Genomic DNA, 17,919 nt, shown 5'->3' with positions numbered 1-17,919 from the left:
CCGGGAGCTGTAGGCGGGCGGCGGGCGGTGGGCACGGCCTCGCTTTCCCGTGACGCCGCGCAGCGGGCGGGGAGGGGAGGGGAGGGGAAGGGAAGGGAAGGAAAGAAGGAGGGAGGGAGGGGGGCAACGGGGAGCCCGGGCGGCGAGCCCGGGGCCGCCATGGACTCGCGGGTGTCGGAGCTGTTCGGGGGCTGCTGCCGCCCGGCGGGCGCCGCGCTGCGAGGGCGCGGGGGGGGCGCCCCCGGCACCAGCAGCGGGGGCAGCGGCGGCGGCTGCGGGGGGAGCGGCGGCGGCGGCGGCTCGAAGGCGAAGAAGAAGAGCGGGCGGAGCCGGGGGGGGAAGGCCAACAACCCGCCCTACCTGCCGCCCGAGGTGAGCCCTCCGCCGCCACGGGGCTCGGCGGGGGTCGGGGGTCCTCGGGGGAAGGGGGTCCGGGGGGGCTGTGCCCGCCCCGGTGCCCCCCGTGCTGCGCCCCAGCCCTGCTGGGCTCGCAGCCTGCCCGGGGGGGTGACACGGAGGGGCTGGCAGGTGCCCTCCGTGAGCAGGATCGTCCCCCGCAGTCGTTGTTCCCCTCGGCCCGAGGCGCTGTCAGCGCCGCTTCCTCTTCTCGGCCACCCCGCTTGCTGCCTCGCTTCCCTCTGCTGCCTTCAAGCAGACCCAGCCCTTTTATTTGGGGTTTTTCTTACCCTCCGCCAGCTGCCGAGCGCTAAGGGAAGCCTCCCGCCTACACCCTGTTCTCTGCACAGCCCCGCTGCCCGAGAGCGGAGCTGGCAGCTCAAGGCTTCCCTCCCTTGGTTTTTGGCCACCAGGAGCTGGGCTGTGGCTAGCAGCTGGGCTAGGAGGCAGGGAGAGAGGGCTGCTGCCTCTCCTGACCTGCAAACTGGTGTCCGGGGGAAAAGGAAGCGCTGAGCGTGGGCTGGCAGAGTGCTCGGCTCCTGGAGCTTAGAGCAGACGAGTGCAGAAGTTACTTGAGGGTATCAATAAATGAGCAAATACACAGCAATTTTTGTTCCCCGTCCCCTGTCTCTGTGCACACCGGGCGATCTGAAGGTGCTGGATGAAGTGCGAGGGGGGTGGTTTGGCTGGCAGTGTGGGATGTGAGCGGGGAGGGGGGAACGCACTTCATCATACGCTGTACGTTTTCTGAAACTGGAACTCTCTGTGACTGTCCACAGCCTTTGCTGGTGGTAAAAAAATAAATAAATAACCCCCCCCCAAAGCGGTATGATGCCCTGTGTCACTCTCTAGTTTTGTCACCTGTTTTTCATTGTTGTTTCTGCTGTTTACATCACACAACCTACAGTAAGTTCCAGTTTAGTTTAGGAGTGAATGGCAGAATGGGCTGTGACCTAACAGTATATTTCTGCAGTTTTCCCTCTCTGAAACTGTCAGTACAAACTGCAGAGTATCTGTGCAGCTGATATAGCCCGTAGAAGTCCCTGCTGGCACAGCATCTAACCTTTGTTTTGTTTTATTCTCTGACCAGGCAGAAGATGGGAACATCGAGTACAAGGTGAGCCTTTTGTGGTTGCAGGAAGTCTTCCTCCCAGACAATTACCTTGCAGTGAGTAACTTATGGGAGCACGTCAAAGGAAGGGACAGAAAAGCAGCGCTGTACTAAAGAACAATCTCTGTGTCTAGCGATGCCCGGTATGCTGAGCTGGAAGAGTTTGATCTCAGGGTTGGTGGCGTTGCTTCATGGGGTTGATTTAGAGAGTTGCTGGCTCGGGCAGTGGGGTTCCCTCTGCACCCGAGCTGCGGCTGTAACTCCCCGCTCTGTTAAACAGCTGAAGCTGGTGAACCCCTCGCAGTACCGCTTTGAGCACCTGGTGACGCAGATGAAGTGGCGGCTACAGGAAGGCCGCGGTGAGGCCGTCTATCAGATCGGTGTGGAGGACAACGGGCTGCTGGTGGGCCTCTCGGAGGAGGAGATGCGCGCCTCGCTCAAGACGCTGCGCCGTATGGCAGAGAAGTACGTCTTCCCTTTTGTCTGAGGGACCTGCGGGTATAAACAGCCTCCAGTACAGAGACTTGGCTCCGGGAGTCCCCAGAGGAGCTGGTGGCTCCGTTCCACAACATCTTTGTATGACTGAAATACCCTTATCATGAGGCTCTGGAAATAGGAAGGCAGCTCGAGGACTTTTTGGCTTAAAGCCTGAGGCGCCTGCCCTGCTATTCCTAGCTTTTGTCCCGTTCCCTTTGCCAGGTCTGACTGTGCAGGTACAAGGGGTGCCGAGTACAAGCACGTGTCTCACTCTTCCCTCCTGTGTTTGTGCCAGGGTTGGGGCTGACATTACGGTGCTGCGGGAGAGGGAGGTGGATTACGACAGCGACGTTCCAAGGAAGATAACAGAGGTGCTCGTCCGAAAGGTGCCTGACAACCAGCAGGTAGGGACCTGGGGTTTGGCTGTCCTCTTCTGCTGGCAACTTACAGCCTTCACATAAGAAGCTTGCTTTTGGGATGGGAGCCTAAACCCTAGAGGCACTTTACTCTAGATTGGGCCATAGCAGGTGCTTTAAAGAGCTGCCAAAGGGCGACTTTGAGGACAGTGCTTTTTATCTCCAAGGTTGCGGTTGCGGCAGATTCCAAGTAGCAGAGATTGGCTGGATCAGATGCGAGAAACTATTTCGCTTCTTTGACAGCAGTTGTGATGCAGCCCAGTGTGCAAACAAGGAAGAGTTTAGACTTCCTGCTGATGAGTCAAGTCACAACACCCAAGAGTGTATCACAACTCCTCAGCTGTCATTTGCCATGAGCAGGAGCAGAATCAGAGCAAGATTATGCTGCAGTGTCCATCGTGGAAGGAAGCTCTCCGGGGCACGTCTCCATTGCCATGCAGTGCTCACACACACCCAGCAGAGCAGCAGTTTGGTTTCATTTTTTCTTTTCTCTTTTTCCTGTAGTTCTTAGACCTGCGAGTGGCTGTGTTGGGGAATGTGGACTCAGGGAAGTCAACCCTGTTGGGTGTCCTAACGCAAGGCGAGCTGGACAACGGACGGGGCCGAGCGCGCCTCAACCTCTTCCGGCATCTCCATGAAATCCAGTCAGGAAGAACATCAAGCATCAGTTTTGAAATTCTCGGCTTCAACAGCAAAGGAGAGGTGAGGGAGGGGACTGCTGAACTCAGCTGGGAGTGGTTGGGATGGTGGAGGAGAACAGGACTACCCTTCTGTTACAGCACTGAGGGGGACATGAGAGAAGAGAGGTGGCACAACTCCATGTCCCCTTAGCTGAACTTGAGTGCTGCCTGCCCATTTGCAACAGAAGTAGTTTCTTGCACCCGTGGTAAATGATCTCTCTTCACTAATTTTGAGGTTAAAGTGGACTGATAAGAGCTGTCTCTTCCTTCACTTGCCTGCTGAGGCTCCTCCACTTACCAAGTCCTCATGTTCCTCAGGTGGTAAATTACAGTGACTCCCGAACAGCAGAAGAGATCTGTGAGAGTTCCTCCAAGATGATCACGTTCATCGACCTGGCTGGCCACCACAAGTACCTGAAAACAACCATCTTCGGCCTCACCAGCTACTGCCCGGATTTTGCTATGCTGGTGGTTAGCGCCAACACCGGCATTGGTAAGTCTGGTGCTGTCTGCATACACCGACAGCAGTGTGAATAGAAATGGGGAATGGGGGGAGCAGGTCTTTGTTAGCAGTGGTAGTTGGCAGAAAAACATTGTAGTCTGCGAGTCCCTAATGATTTTTTTGTAGGCCAATGCCTGTGAGTGCCTGGGAGGGGAGCAGAGCTGGGTTACCAGTCGTAAACCACATTAAACAGTGCTCTGGACAGAGAAGCTTGTTTGGAATTTGGGGCTGTGTTTGTTAGGGGGAAAAAGGAAAAAAAAAAAAAAAAAAAAAAGCTTTTACATATTCTTAGGGGTGCTGAATCCTTCAGCCTTGTGAAAAGGCAGCTGGAGTTCTCCCACATCTTTCTGTGACATTTTTGTGGTTGTTCCCTGGCAAACTGTAGCTCAAGAGGGAAAACTACCGCCTCTTTCTGAAGCAAAGAGATCACTTACAATAATTCTGGGTTGTTTTTATTTTTCTGGAATGCTCTTGGTTTTTATTGAAAAGAATAATGTCGTTTGTTCCTTGCCTGATGGACTGAGCAGTTGGGGTGAAATCTTGAGGGTGGGCAATTAGGAGGGCCTAATTGGGTGACATAGCTGTCACGTAAGCAACCAACAGTGGTGAATGCTGCTGCACCAACACTCTCACTTCTCTCCTGCAGCAGGCACAACACGAGAGCACTTGGGCTTGGCCATGGCCCTCAAGGTCCCCTTCTTCATCGTCATCAGCAAAGTTGACTTGTGTTCCAAAGCCACCGTGGAGCGGACAGTGAAGCAGCTGGAGCGAATTCTGAAGCAGCCGGGCTGCAACAAGCTCCCCCTGCTCGTCACCTCAGACGATGATGCTGTTACAGCAGCCCAGCAGTTTGCACAGTCTCCCAAGTAAGGGACCATTCTTTTCTGCTGGGACCAGGCAATTCAGACTGGGCTGCTGTGCGGAGCTGGGAAAAGGTGACCACAGGGGAGAGCAGCACATTTTGAACATCTGGGCTCCTCATCAGGTTTCCTACCTCTGCGTTTTTTGCCTCCCAGGCATTTTTTTTGGCTCTGGGAGCAGAAGGTGCCAGAGGTTTCATGGAGCTGCTTCTCCAAGACAGAAACATGGGTTGACAGAGGGTTGGTGCCTCAAGCAATCGCTGAGGCAGGGGTTACTGCAGGTTTGCACCTAGCCCATGTGCCCTGCTCTGGCTGTTTATCTTTGTAGTCTCTGTCCTCTTGCTGACTGGGTAGATTCAGAATCCCAGCCACCTTCTGTTTACTCCTCTCTCTTTGTGTCTGGCAGTATCACCCCAATCTTCACACTGTCCAGCGTTTCTGGGGAGAACCTGGATCTCTTGAAAGTCTTCCTCAACATCCTTCCTCCACTGACCAACAGTAAAGAGCAGGAGGAACTAATGCAACAACTCACAGAGTTTCAGGTACATAAGGGTAGTTTGGCTCGTTTTATTACTGCACTTGTTGTGCCATGTGACAAACATCTGGGAACTCTGGACACCACAGGGAGAGACACGGTGAACTCCTGAGCTGTTGGTTCAAGTAAAGAAAGAACTAATTTATTGAAAAAAGCCTGGTAGGCTAGGCTCTGTCCTAAGCAAGGGATGTACATTCAGAGAGATTTTTTTTTTCCTCTTAAAAGGCAGAGGGTCCTCTAAGAGAAAGGTTGTAGAGGCTGATGAAAGCTCTCAAGTGGTGCCTGATTCCCCCTGGGTGGGCAGCTTGTTCTCATCCTGGAGTGCTGTTCCTTAGGTGTCTGAGCAGCTTGTTCCTTGTTTCCCTGTTGCAGGTTGATGAAATTTACACTGTGCCAGAGGTGGGGACTGTTGTGGGAGGAACTCTGTCGAGGTAAGTGAGGCCAGGCAGACGGGCGTGGGTGTGTGTGGTTGCTGGGGTTCCCACAAGGTTACAATTACCCGCTGCAGGTGGAAGCAGTACAAAGCTCCGTGCTGACTCCTGCCAGATAACTGGGCCAAGGGAGGATAAAGCCCTGCAGGGTGCTGGGAGGTGCCCTGAGCAGATCATTGCTCGTGCAGTGGCAAGCAGCGTGATAGGAGTGTGACCTGGAGTGTGCTGGGGGAAGGCACGCTGGTATCTAGAGTCAGCAGAAGTTAGTCAGGATCCCAAGGCGTTGCTCTGCTTCTTCCTCAAGCAGGGGGAGATGTAGAAGGCAAGTCCCCTGACCCCAGGAGAAGCTAACCTCATGCCACCCCATGAGAAGTCAGCTGTCCCTCAGCGTTTGGGAGTGATCAGGGCAGTTTGGATAAGAGTGCACTAACACAGAACGGGTGGCAACTGCAGTCTCTCCAGCAAAAACAACGCAGTGTGGCAGAGAGACAGGCACCGTGTGAGGGATATTTGGTATTCTGAGGGGTGATAGTGTGGCTTTTGCTCCTACTGTAGGAAATCCCTGTCCCCACCAGTGTTTTGTCCCTGTTAGTTGGTCCCACGCCTGGGTAAAAGCCCAAAGGCGCTCACCTCCCTGGCCCTGGGGAGTTTGTGTAGGGTGATCTCAGAGGGTGCATCTTCCTCCCTGTCCCCTGACGAGCTCTGTCCTGCCGTTGTGCCCTGGCCAGTGGGATCTGCCGAGAAGGGGAGAGCCTGGTGGTCGGCCCCACGGACGACGGGAAGTTCCTCCGGCTGAAAGTGTGCAGCATCCAACGCAACCGCTCGGCCTGCCGCGTGCTGCGGGCCGGCCAGGCAGCCACGCTGGCCCTCGGGCCTTTCGACCGCTCCCTGCTGCGCAAGGTGGGTCCTGATGCTGCCAGCTTCATCTCTGCTCCAGCGAGAGGGACTGGAGGCTTTCCTGGGGATCCCCAGTTGGTAGAGAGGGAGTGAAGGAGAGATGTTTGTAAAAAACCTGTTGGAAGGGAAAGAAATGGTCTGTGAAATAGGGTGAGTACTGGGCTGAGAGTGGGGTGCAAGGCCAGGTCCCAGAGTGGAGATGTTTGTGGTTTTTGGGTGCTGTTCAGAGGCTGGGGGATTGGCCCTAACCGGTCTGAGCTTTGGGTTGTCGTACAGGGCATGGTCATGGTGAGCCCCGAGATGAACCCCACCATCTGCTCGGTGTTTGAGGCCGAGATTGTGCTGCTGTTCCATGCCACGACTTTCCGGAAAGGCTTTCAGGTGACAGTGCACGTGGGGAACGTGCGGCAGACCGCTATCGTAGAGAAGATCCATGGAAAGGTAAGGCATGGGAGGAAAGTGGAGAAAAACACACCTCCCTGTGAGGTTTGCTGGGATTCTGCTGTGTCCCCTACTAAAGCGAGGGGCTACTGCTATCCCGAGTACTCGTGTCCCTTCCTAGGAGCACACTCCATCCCTTTACCCTCTACCCATTTCCCCTCCCAACGTGTTAAAGAGTTTCCTCCTCAGCAAGACTGAGGAGGGGGTTGAGCTCTGCCTTCTCCAGAGCTTATGTTTTGTTGCCCTCCCCTGCGCCAACAGCAGTGGGAAGGACTCAAGCCGTGCAGCCTGAGGGAGTCAACCCGCTCGTTTGCTTCCTCCTCTTAGCACCTGCGTGCACGGACAGGGCAGGTGGGTCTAAGCTGTGCCCTTTTTCTCTTCAGGACAAGCTGCGGACGGGAGAGAAGGCTGTTGTCTGCTTCCGATTCATCAAGCATCCGGAGTACCTGAAGATCGGAGCCAAGCTGCTTTTCCGTGAAGGAGTCACCAAAGGCATCGGGCACGTCACTGACCTCCAAGCCATCACCACCAAAGAAAACGGCCTGGAGGAGTCCCTGGGGCCTGGGCAGCTCAACTTCTGACTACCACGAGGTCGGAGAGATCTCCGCTCACCGACGGCCGGGGAGAAGGATGGAAGCTCCCGGGGCTCTCCGAGTGGTGCCTGGAGCTGCTGCTGTCCGGTTCTGGCAGGGGGGGCCCTCCTCCACGCTGGGAGATGGAGCCTCGGAGAGTTTCTCGCCTTCAGTGCCATACGAGGGGCAAGCTGAGCACGTTCTCCGCGTTGCCTGCCGCTTTCATTACCCTGCCCTCCCTCAGAATAGATCAGAGGCACCTGCAGACCTGGGCAGGCAAGTTCTGGCTTTGTTTACTGTTTGGAAATTACTGGTTGGGAGGAGCAGAACCCTGGGAGACGAGCAGTGAAGGGATGTTTTCCCACCTCGCATACGGGATCTGGCCCCACTCCAGCTCTCCGAGCTCTGGGTTAATTAACGCAGCACTTCCTCGGGTCACCCCGCAGCACGTCCCTCCGGGCCGAGGGGATGGAAGAGGCCCTGCTCGAACCTCTCGAAACGCGTTCAGGACCCTTTTTCACCATTTTAACCCTGGTTGGCTTTTAATCTGCGGTGTGTCCCTTCGTATGCTGGTTTTGCATCACTCCAAGCCGAGTGCCTGACTGTCGGGCGGGCGCCCTGTCCCCGTGCACTGTCAGCATCCCACTTTCGGACTCGGAGGAAGCTGTGGGTGGTGCAGGACGTTTGCACTCGGGTCTGCTCCTCGCAGCAGCAGAGCAGGAGGCTGTGTGGCGGTGCAGAGCGGGGCCCGGGCCCTGTGCTGGCACGGGCAGGTTGTTTTTGTGGACGTTCGGTGCCGCCAGCGTGTTGGCCGCAGCGGTTTGCAGCTCGCTGCTCCTCACACGCTTGCCTTAATGTGTGGGGGCAGGCAGCGTCGCTAACACCAAGGTGACTTCTGTGTAGCTGTGATTAGATAGCGACGGGAATTGCTTTCTTTTTCTCCTCAAGAAAGACTTTATTTTTTTCCCTTGCCACTGGGGCGTGCTGCGAGAGGAAAGCTGGTGCTGCCAGCGAGGACTCTGGGCACGAAAAGTGGAGCACTTCTGTTTTTCACTCGCTGTCACGCAGCTCCTCCAGGCCCCTCTGAGCCTGGAGGGTGCAGCAGGGGCTGCCGAGCTGTACATAAGCTTCTGGTTTTGCTGCTGACTGTTAAATCGTGGGGGTCAGCCACGAGCACCAGCCCTTCAGCCCTGCATCGTGCTCCTTCTGCCTTTGGTGCTAGAAAGCTGCCCTGCGCGGGGGGTGATGCCAGCTGGTGGCAGCCGTGTCCCCCAGCACCGAGATATCACTGTACAGAATAAAGATGTTTTATTGAGGTGGCTGGAGTCATGCAAGGAGTGAAGGTGGGCTCTTGTCCTGCTGCCCGGGTGCTGGGTCACCCCTTCCTGAGCTTCCTGCACTCGGCCCTAATAAATCCCGTGGCGTGGCGTGGCGGGGCTGCTGTTTACAGCCTTGCCCTCCCGGCTTATCTGAGCGAGCCCGGGGTGGCCACGTCACCCTGAGCACAGCACTTCTGGCTGCTGCTTCCTCGCGGTCACACGTTCGTTCCCTCCCAGCCCGGTTAAAGGGATGCTTTCTAGGGCACAGACCTAAGCCCCGGCTTGTTTTTAAAATAGTGTCAGCCTTATCAAGGGGTTTGCCAGCGCCGCCCAGGAGAACACGTCGTTCCCTGGGGCCGAGCAGGGGCAGGAGGGCTGCCCGTGGAGGTGACACGGCACTGAGGGGTTGTGCCTGCTCTCTGCGTGGTTTTGTGGCAGGCAGTGGCACCTGCTGAGGCCGGTCCGGCCAGACATTTAGGATGTGAGGTGTGCTGTCAGCTCAGGAACGTGAGGCAACCCTACCGGACTGGTTGCTGTTTCCCTTTACACACGGGGACTTCAGGGAACCTGTCACTTGGCAGCGTGAGGGCTGTCATTAAGGGGAGGGAAGCTGTAATTCCTTCTGGTGACTGCAGGCACGAGCACGGGCTGTGCCCTGAGCTTCTCAAAACTTGGTGACAGCTGCCAAGTCGGTGGAGGGAGAGCAGCTCGGCGCTACGAGCAGGGTGCTGCCCTGCGGAAACGACAGCGTGCAAGGGCAGCTGCACTTTGCATCAGCTGCTGCCCGAAAGGCTCTCCCCCTGCTGAAGGAGGGGAAGGCTGCAGCTGACGAAACCCTCTGCAAAGTTTCCAGCCCCCACCCGGCGCTGCTTTGACGTGGCGAGTTCCCTCCCCCTGCCTGGAGCCAAACCCTTGCGGCTGCACAGCTGGAAGAGGCCCCGGGCTCTCGGCAGAGCTGAGCCCTGAGCGCATCTCCTGCCCTGCAGGGCACCTCCCCTTCTCGGTGCCCGCAGTTTCCATGTAAGATATTCAGCTGTCTCAGCTCCCTTGCCTTTTGGGGAGGCTCTCACATGTGAACCGTGGCCCAGAGAGCTGAACAAGTTGTTCTGCCAACCAAAACCAAAGCAGATAGCTCTAATGGAGCTGTGTGTGCTATCACCCAGAGCCTGTGAGGAGGAGAAACGTGGTTACACTGTCAGCCTGTGTGACTAGCCTGCTTCCCCCTCCCTGGCATTAGGACTTGGGCATATGCATCAATGGCAATTACCTGGAACTAGCGTTGAGACTTCAAAAAGCCCACTGAAAGCATGACCCTGCTGCTCCAGCCTCCTCAAAGCAGGGAGCAGTCTTTCCTGGGCGCTCCAGAGCTGGTGGCAAGCATCATGCACTGGACTGCTACATGGAGAGAGTTGTCAGAGTGTATATTTAAAAAAAACCCTTCTGTAGAAGAAACCATGCAGTGGAAAATCCATTTTGGTGGAAGAAAAAAAAAAAAAAAGCGTTGCCCTACTGAGTAGAGAAGTGAGATGTAACCAGCAGACTAAGCTACTATACATAAAATACAGTAAGGGCCAGGCCTGCAACTGCAGCCAGGGGAGAAAATCACAAGGTGAAGGCTTCCTCTGAAGTGACTGGATTTGGGTTCAGGCCTGGTCTTGGCTGGAGATGCCCTAGGATGAGCCACTGTGCTCCCAGCAGCTGCTTTTACACCGATCCCATCCCAGGGAAAAGCAAGAGCAAGATGTGAGGATGATGCAGAGGCAAGCGAGCTGCCACCAGCCCATCTGAGCAGTTTGCAAAGCTGGGTACATCCTGCACCACACACTATTCATCAGTTCCAGTTCCTCTTAGACTTGGGGTAGAGATAATTTATTAGACTTCTCCGCATTAAAACCCGGCAAGGCAGGATAAAATCTTTTAACCCTATTTAAAAACGGCGATTATCTAAAAACTCCCAGCCCGGCTGGATGTTAAGGAGGCAAGCGTTTAAAGAAAAAATCTAAAGTTCTTGTCACACCTTCCCTAGGGCGCTTTGCGCTAGATCCTGCCGGAGTCTTGGGCTTGTTCTTTGCCTTGGCAGGAGAGCTGGCAGCTGCAGGCGGAGCCGTGGGGAAGCTGGCCTCCAGGAAGGAGCTTTGCAGCTCCACAGCGAAGTGGTAGTCCATGTGCTCCGGGAGCTCCCACACCAGCACGTGCTGGCCACACTTCTCACAGCGCTGCTGGTCCCCCGGCGAGGCAGGAGGGAGCAGGGGGAGCTCGGGAGAGGGCGGCAGGTTCTGCTCGTTGCCTTCCACAGCTGGCTCCGATCTGCGAAGCATCCTGGAGCTGGGTGGGGTGGAGGGCGTCTGCGTGGCATCAGACAGCAGCGTCTCGCAGGGAAGAAGCCTCTTGCTCGGAGAAGGGCTCCCCTCTCTGGGCCTCTGCTTCACGGGGGACTCCAGATCACGCTGCTCAGAGGCAAATCCAACAGCAGCTCCCTGCGGGTGCTCTGAGGAGCTGGTAGGAGCTGGCAGGCTGCTTGCTGCTGCCTGCGACTGCCGCTTTTCTGCTGCCTTCTGGAAGAAGGACTCAATAGCATTAGCTGGCTTCTGCCTGTGCTCTTTGCTTGGGCTCCTGAAAAACTTGACCCTGGGCCCCCTGCCAGATGTGGCTTTCACAGCGTCAGTGCCATCGGGCTGGGTGTCACTTGTCAGGAAGGCAGCGATGCCCGCAGAAAGGAGCGTGGGGGCCTCCGAGAACTTGCTGGCTGAGAGCAGCACGGATATGAGTGGTGGAGACCTGCAAGGGACAGAACAACATCCATTCAGACACCACCCTGGGAAGCAAAGCGCCCTTTGAGGTAAGGCTTCAAGCAACATAAAACGTTCACAGGCAGGGGAGGGAGGGAAACTTGCAGAAGAGCTTAGTCTGGGTATCTGGCAAGGGGTGGGAAGGAGGTTTCCTGTGAGAATTGCTATCTCTGCAAGACAGCCTCACGGACACAGCAGGCTGGGTTGGGCAGAGCAGAAAGCCTCTTCCCAGAACAGCATTTCCCCCATGAAAAAAAAAAAAAAGCACTGGAGCCAGCTGCCAGCCTGCACTGCCAGCCCACCACAGGCTGGAGCTGCGGTGGGTCCTCAAGTCAAAGACAGAGGGCAGGAGGGACACGAATGGACACGAATGGCTTCCTCCCCCACTCACCAGGCTGCCTGGTGAGCCCCGGCCATGTTGCAGTTTTGGATGAGGGCGAAGGCATCGCTGTAGATCTTCTGGGCGTCGTAGCGGGTGACGGCGCAGAAGCGGGACAGCCGGGTGTCTCCCTGCATGCGGATGACCACCATGAGCTGCTTGGCCACTCGGTGGTTCTGGGAAGAGAAGAAAGACACAGCTGAGTTGCAAGCGACATCTACAGGGAAGAGCAGGAATGGCTCCAGAGACAGCCTCGATGCCCAGCCTGATCTCCCAGGGATGTGATACGGGACAGCAAGGACTTGCACAGCTGCTCCACACAGGATGGGAAGCATTTTGTCCTCGCTTTTCTTCAGAGGGAGCTGTGCAGCACTTCTCGGCCTCCCTGCAGCAGCGAAGCTAGCAGATTGACCTCACCCTAGCCTGCAGTCTGCATTTTGTGCATTTGACCATATTCCAAGACCAAAGGGCTTACAAGCTGCAGTGGAGCAGCAGCAAGGCAGGATGAGGATGCAGCAGGCTTTAAGGACCATCCTTAGCCCTGCAGCGTTCTGGGACAGAGCCATCCTTGCTGGCCGGGCTCTCGCACACCTTTTTGCAGCACCTCAGCACAGAACACCTGAGAACAGGCAGACCCTCCTCCCACCACCACCAGCCTCCTGCAAACAGCACCCCAGGGCTTCCCGAAGGCCTGGCCTCCTCGGGCACAGCAGGAAGGCTGCTGTCCACTCCTTACCTGATTCCTGTCCTGGATCAGCCTGGATTCCAGCTCCAAGGCCAGCTGCAGGAGCCAGTGTTGCACCTGGACAAAACAACAACAAACAGGATTGGGCCCATGCCCTCCCCAGAACACATGGAAGGTGCCTCCTCCCTCTTTCTTTGGGCTAATTACCTTCTTTCTAGCAACCAGCCCTGGAAGCTTGGCACCATGAATACCTTTTGAACAGCACAAGCCTATTTTGCTCAGGAAAATCATGAGGCTGGACCTTTTTGTGGAAGAGTTTGTCAACAAGAGATTTCTCTAATTCGTGGGACGCAAATCACTCCCTCCTACCAGGCCCCTAGCTCAGGTTTCAGGGCACTGTGACACAGAAAAGCACTGTTTTTGCCAGCTAGTTTCTGCTTTTAATGTTCTTTTATTATCTGGTCCAAAGGCCAAGCTTTTTTTTTTTTTTTTTTTTTTTGCCAGATGTGGGCTTCTCCTACCTCCTTCTGCGTGGCCAGGGCTGTCTTCCCAGGGAAGTTCTTGCTGCAGCCAATGGACTGGGGCAAGTGCCGATTTTTGACAGGTTCGTCATCAATTCCTCTGCACAAGTCGTAGAGCCAGGACCTGAAAGCCAGAGGAAGCATGAGGTAAAGGCAGCCAATGGAAAATGTAACCGTGGAGCAGGGCAGAGGAGCTGGGGACGGGCACAGTGTTGTCTTGGTGAGGGCGCCTGGGAGAAGCCAAGTCCAGAAGCCTGTTTGTGGGCCTGCTGCACCACTGCTTCTGCCCCCTCAAAGATGTCACTGCATTTTTGCCTCCCAAGCTTCCGAACTGCTCCAGAACAACTTACAGTCAGAAGGAAGTCTCGGTTCCTGCCAAGAGCCAAACCGCAGCAAGCGGTACCTCCTTACCCTGTCTTGTCTCCGAAGTGAGTCTGGAGCTCCGTCTCGCTGAACTGCGCCACCTCCCCGATGTACTCCACTTCCAGGATGTCCATGATGGCAGCACCAAGCTTGCCCCCCAGGTTACGGCTACAGCAGAGACAAGAAAAGGAAATGAAACACTGTGGGGATGACTACAGTGAGCCTTTGTGCAGCAAAAGCTGCCGCTGTTCAGGGCAACCAGAAGCAGTCAGAAGTTTGGAGGGCAAAAGCGAACACTTGGTACATAACAAGTCTTCTGCTTACAACAGAGGGATGCATAAGAGCTGAAATGGGAATAGCTCACCCAGTTTCAGCGCCTCTCTCAGATCCATCTTCAGAAGATGATCCCAAACTATGCCCTGAAGAGCACCTCACAGGCTCCCTGCTTCCTTTCTATGTGGACAGAACCCTTCCCCCCAACACTTTTCCATCACTAGTGACACACTGAAGGCAGAAAGCCACTGCACGCCTGGACACTGGTGACATTCCTCCAGAACAGTGGGGCTGGTGACACTTCCCCACACAAGGAATAGCACTGGTGTGTTCAAAATAAAACCACAGCTGCTTTCTGGGAGCACAGCTCTGTCACTCACACTGGGGCACAGCTCTGGTCCCCTTGCCCAGGGCTGCTGCTGCCTTACGCCGTTACACCTGTGCGTCCCAGCAGTCGTTCTGGGGACAGCTCTTCCCAGGGAAAGGCTGCCCAGAAAACGCTGCTGAGCTCTTCAGGTGTGATTCCTTCACTGGCAGGGCTTCGACTCCCCAGCATGCTCCTCTTGAACTGCCACGCACAGCTGTGAGGGATTCCTAGCAGGATTTCCTCTCCCTCTTACACACACTGGTGAGTGGTTACTGTGGATGAAAGCCTTTGCTGGCTGATATAAATTGAGGTGAAATTTCTCTCTGTTGAGGTGGCCAGGAACCGTTTACTACCCCCAAGTCACTTTGGTTCTCCTTACACAAGGAGCAACAAAACCCACAGACACATACCCCAGCAATGAAGACAATCAGGGCCCTCTTCCTGAGGAAAGCCCGGATTGTGGGAGCACAGTACCAGCATTTCAAGCACACGCTCTCACCACAGACCAGCTCAGCCCAAGCCCCAAGCTGCAGGCAGCTCCCCAGCACTTACATGTTGCTGATGGGCATCTGGCGGAAGAGCTGGGGGACAGATCGTGAAGGTACCAGTGTCTGGCGGTTGGGCTTGTTTAACCCACAGGCCAGTTTTGCCAGCATCTGTAACGTGGAGGAGTGGAAAGCCTGTTATTACAAACCGGCATTATTGCAAAGCACTGTACTTAACGGCACGTGCTGCAGCAGCTGCTAGGAAGGACGCAGCATAATGCTGCAGAAGAAAATCTGCAAAATACAGAAGCTCTTGGAAGGGATGTCCTCTCACCCACCTGCTCTACAACTTCCCCTCCCACCCTAATCTGACTCAAGATCAAGAATACATAGACTAGCCAGAAATAAGCATAGCTTGTTTTTTAATTAAAAAAACAATGATTTTCCTCTTTTACTGCTTCACCCCTATAACTAAACAAAGCTTCCTTCCTGCAGATTAAGCTATGATCTTTATTAGCAGCCTTTCTCACAGGCTTACACGTTCTCTCTCTTTTCTAGAGGAATTCAATCTTTTTCCTTCAACTCTTCATATTCAGTCATTTTGCAGACGCCCAATTATCGTTATTCTTGTTTCACTGGAGATTCTTCCAAGGCTACCCGCACTATTCCTGTGGTGAACTGCTGCAAACTGAACCAGTGGCTGAGACTTCATGGGAAGAAGTAATATACTTTTTTCCTGACACCTAATTAACACATGCTGAAGCAGGACTTGCCTTTTCTACAAGAGCACCCCTGTTACTGACTCATCCTGATGACTGCCCACAATAACTCCAGACTAACTCCCGACTTACTGCAGTTCCCAACAATTTAAAAGGAAAAAGAACACCGGTTTGTGGCTCTGAGGTGAGTCGAGTTGCTTTTTCTCTTTCTGGGCAGTCTTTACCCGCCGTTAGCCATGCTGTGAGTGCTGCTCAGCCAGCTGCTGAGAGCTGCCCCAGGAGCACTTCATGCACGACAGCAGCTGCAGAAACAAACTGCCTTTGATGCTGCTGCAGTTGTGGATGGTTTCCTGCTGGGCGATATGCTTTGGGTGGTTTACCGAGAGCCCCTAACAGGAGATTCAGCCTATGCAAAGAGGGGCTCATCAGTTACAACTTTAAATATACAGGCTCTGACCAAAATAATAATTAAAAAAAAAGGATAAAGACTAAACAGATGTTTTGGAGCTCTCTCTGCAGAGCTAGCTGAGGAAGAGCACCGGTGTAGGAACTTCCAGTGGAAGGGATGCTCAGCTGGCCTTTTTGCTCTCATTAACAGCACTAACAGAGAACATTCCTGCTCTTCCTAAGAGCATCTCCCAGCTCCCAGTTTCTATGCCAGCGTTGTGTTTTATTTTTCAAGGGAAATAAGGAAATTACGATGGACTGTGCTGTCCCTAAAGAACTCTCTATCTATGCTATCAAGCACAATGCAGAGACCACCAGGTCAAAAGCCTGCACATTCTGCACAGTCACGTGCAAAGGTGCTTCCACAGCCTCTGTATGCACCAGCCTTTTCTGCAGAGGCTGAAACAAGCGTTAGGGGCTCTCAGTAAAACCACCCAAAGCATATCGCCCAGCAGGAAACCATCCACAACTGCAGCATCAAAGGCAGTTTGTTTCTGCAGCTGCTGTCGTGCATGAAGTGCTCGCAGCAGCTGGCTGAGCAGCACCCAAAGCGTGGCTAACAGTGGGTAAAGACCGATTGACCAGAAAGAGGAAAAGCAACTCGACTCACCTCAGGGCCACCAAACTGCTATTCTTCTTCCTCCAAGTCGCTGGAAAACAAGTCAGTAAAAATATTCCCTGGATGAACCCACTGTTCCCTAAAAATCAGGGTGCGACCTGCTTTAAGCTCTTGTGTTTTGTAGTTCTCCTGAGGGACTCAAAACCATTTTCTTCCTAGTAAGAGAAGTGGTTAGAGTACACCATGACCCCATCTAGTAAATTAACTGATTGTAAAGTAAATACTACTGATTGTAACTGAAGTAAATTAACGCAGGCTACATCTCTGTGAAGAGTTTTCCTCCCCTTCCCAGATGCCCTATGATTTCCCTGAAGGCATGCTCGCACACGGCTGCATTCCCCACTCCTCTTCCATCTGGCAGAGGAGCACAACAGCATCTACCGCCCGTTCCAACCCAGCTACTCGGGGAAGACGGGCTGACACCTTCCACACACATACCTTGTTGTGTGAAATCCCAGCCGAGCACCTGAACCCAGTGGCTTTCTCCAAGGCCAACCTCATTTCTTCCACGATGACCGCTCCCATGGTCAGCTGCAGGTCGGGACAGTCGGGGTCATCGAAGGAGAGCGAGGCCAGCCATTCCTGCACGCCACGCTCCCGCAGCTCCTCTGCAAGGGGGACACAAAGGGGACCGGCGTGGGCATCGCTGAGCCCAGCAGAGGGGCTGGTACCGCTGCAAGCCCTATAGGGAAGAGCTGCGGGCACCCATAGCTGCGAGGGGGAGAAGCAGGCGACTTAGCAGCGGGGAAAACAGAGATCCTGGTCACAGTGCTGTGTCTCCAGAGGGGATGAAGCAGCTCATGCTCTGCCAGGGGATGGGGGGCACGAAGGGGAGCAGCAGGAGCGGGCTCATCCCTCGCAGCCAAGCTGTTGGAGCATCCCCATCGCATCAAGCTACAGCCTGGCTCCGGGAGCCCACCGGGGCGAGCTTCTGCCTACCCTTGGCGGCGTGCTGGGGGTCCGGGCTGGCAGGCAGCCCCTGCACGAAGGTGGTGGGCAGCAGCTCGGCTGCCAGCGGCCGGCCCCGCAGCTCCCGCAGCCTGTCCCGAGCGCTGCCCGTCAGGTCCAGGTAAGCCTCGTCGATGCTGGCCCGCTCGATGGCGGCGAAGCGCGACAGCACCTCCATCACCTCGGCGCTGGCCTCCCGGTACCTGGCGGCCCAGAGGCTCAGCCGGGTGTCCCCGCGTGCCCCCGGGTGTCCCCGCAGCCCCGTCCCGCTGCCCCCGCTCACCGGCTGAGGTCGGCTTTGCCCCTGGCCTCGGGCACCCTGGCCAGCAGCAGCTCGGGGCACAGCGCCCGCGCCTCGCTCGCCCACATGCCGCGGGCCACGCCGAAGGAGCGCGCCTCGTAGCTCACCGCGATGATCCTGCAAGGCAACGGGCGGGCATGGCGCCATATCGCGACACGGCGACACGGGGAGAGACCGCGACGCGGCACCTACCCGCCGCCCTGCCACTTGTTGTACTGCACCACGGCGCAGGGCCGGCCGCGCAGCTGCGGGTCGAAGCGCTGCTCCACCTGCATGAAGAAGCAGTCCATGTCCACCAGGGCCACCACCCGCTCCCGGCCCCGCGACATGATGGCGGCGGCGGCAGAGCGCCGGCAGCACCCCTCCTTCCCCTTCCAGCGCCACCC

General features: G+C 55.6%; 2 protein-coding genes across 2 annotated transcripts; one reads left to right on the top strand and one right to left on the bottom strand.

The window, feature by feature from the left end:
* Positions 1-293: 293 nt before the first annotated feature.
* GTPBP2 (GTP binding protein 2) lies at positions 294-8,632 on the top strand. Its single transcript, XM_032185733.1, has 12 exons — positions 294-372; positions 1,487-1,513; positions 1,788-1,972; positions 2,280-2,388; positions 2,905-3,102; positions 3,399-3,573; positions 4,229-4,448; positions 4,849-4,984; positions 5,350-5,408; positions 6,137-6,308; positions 6,582-6,746; positions 7,130-8,632. Exons 3-12 carry the CDS (start codon positions 1,839-1,841, stop codon positions 7,325-7,327), a joined length of 1,566 nt encoding a protein of 521 aa, XP_032041624.1. The 5' UTR covers positions 294-372; positions 1,487-1,513; positions 1,788-1,838; the 3' UTR covers positions 7,328-8,632.
* Positions 8,633-10,413: 1,781 nt separating this feature from the next.
* Positions 10,414-17,862, bottom strand: POLH (DNA polymerase eta). Its single transcript, XM_032185017.1, has 10 exons — positions 17,726-17,862; positions 17,516-17,650; positions 17,224-17,435; positions 16,723-16,892; positions 14,567-14,670; positions 13,423-13,542; positions 13,012-13,135; positions 12,542-12,607; positions 11,818-11,981; positions 10,414-11,415 (listed from the first exon to the last, which is right to left on the bottom strand). Exons 1-10 carry the CDS (start codon positions 17,860-17,862, stop codon positions 10,608-10,610), a joined length of 2,040 nt encoding a protein of 679 aa, XP_032040908.1. The 3' UTR covers positions 10,414-10,607.
* Positions 17,863-17,919: the final 57 nt, after the last annotated feature.

The sequence above is a fragment of the Aythya fuligula genome, chromosome 3, assembly GCF_009819795.1.
Source record: "Aythya fuligula isolate bAytFul2 chromosome 3, bAytFul2.pri, whole genome shotgun sequence".
Lineage (NCBI taxonomy): Eukaryota > Metazoa > Chordata > Aves > Anseriformes > Anatidae > Aythya > Aythya fuligula.
Note: the sequence above shows the minus strand (reverse complement) of the source record. Positions and strands in the feature narration are given on the sequence as shown.

What these genes read in the sequence shown, in the direction of transcription:
- POLH (XM_032185017.1), bottom strand. Translation starts at nt 17,862, where the DNA reads ATGTCGCGGGGCCGGGAGCGGGTGGTGGCCCTGGTGGACATGGACTGC. An exon ending in GGCAAAGCCGACCTCAGCCG is followed by an intron (nt 17,436 to 17,515) that starts GTGAGCGGGGGC and finishes CTGGGCCGCCAG; the next exon opens with GTACCGGGAGGCCAGCGCCG. An exon ending in TGATCCAGGACAGGAATCAG is followed by an intron (nt 11,982 to 12,541) that starts GTAAGGAGTGGA and finishes TTCTCTTCCCAG; the next exon opens with AACCACCGAGTGGCCAAGCA.
- GTPBP2 (XM_032185733.1), top strand. Translation starts at nt 1,839, where the DNA reads ATGAAGTGGCGGCTACAGGAAGGCCGCGGTGAGGCCGTCTATCAGATC. An exon ending in CTGCGCCGTATGGCAGAGAA is followed by an intron (nt 1,973 to 2,279) that starts GTACGTCTTCCC and finishes TGTTTGTGCCAG; the next exon opens with GGTTGGGGCTGACATTACGG. An exon ending in AACAACTCACAGAGTTTCAG is followed by an intron (nt 4,985 to 5,349) that starts GTACATAAGGGT and finishes TCCCTGTTGCAG; the next exon opens with GTTGATGAAATTTACACTGT.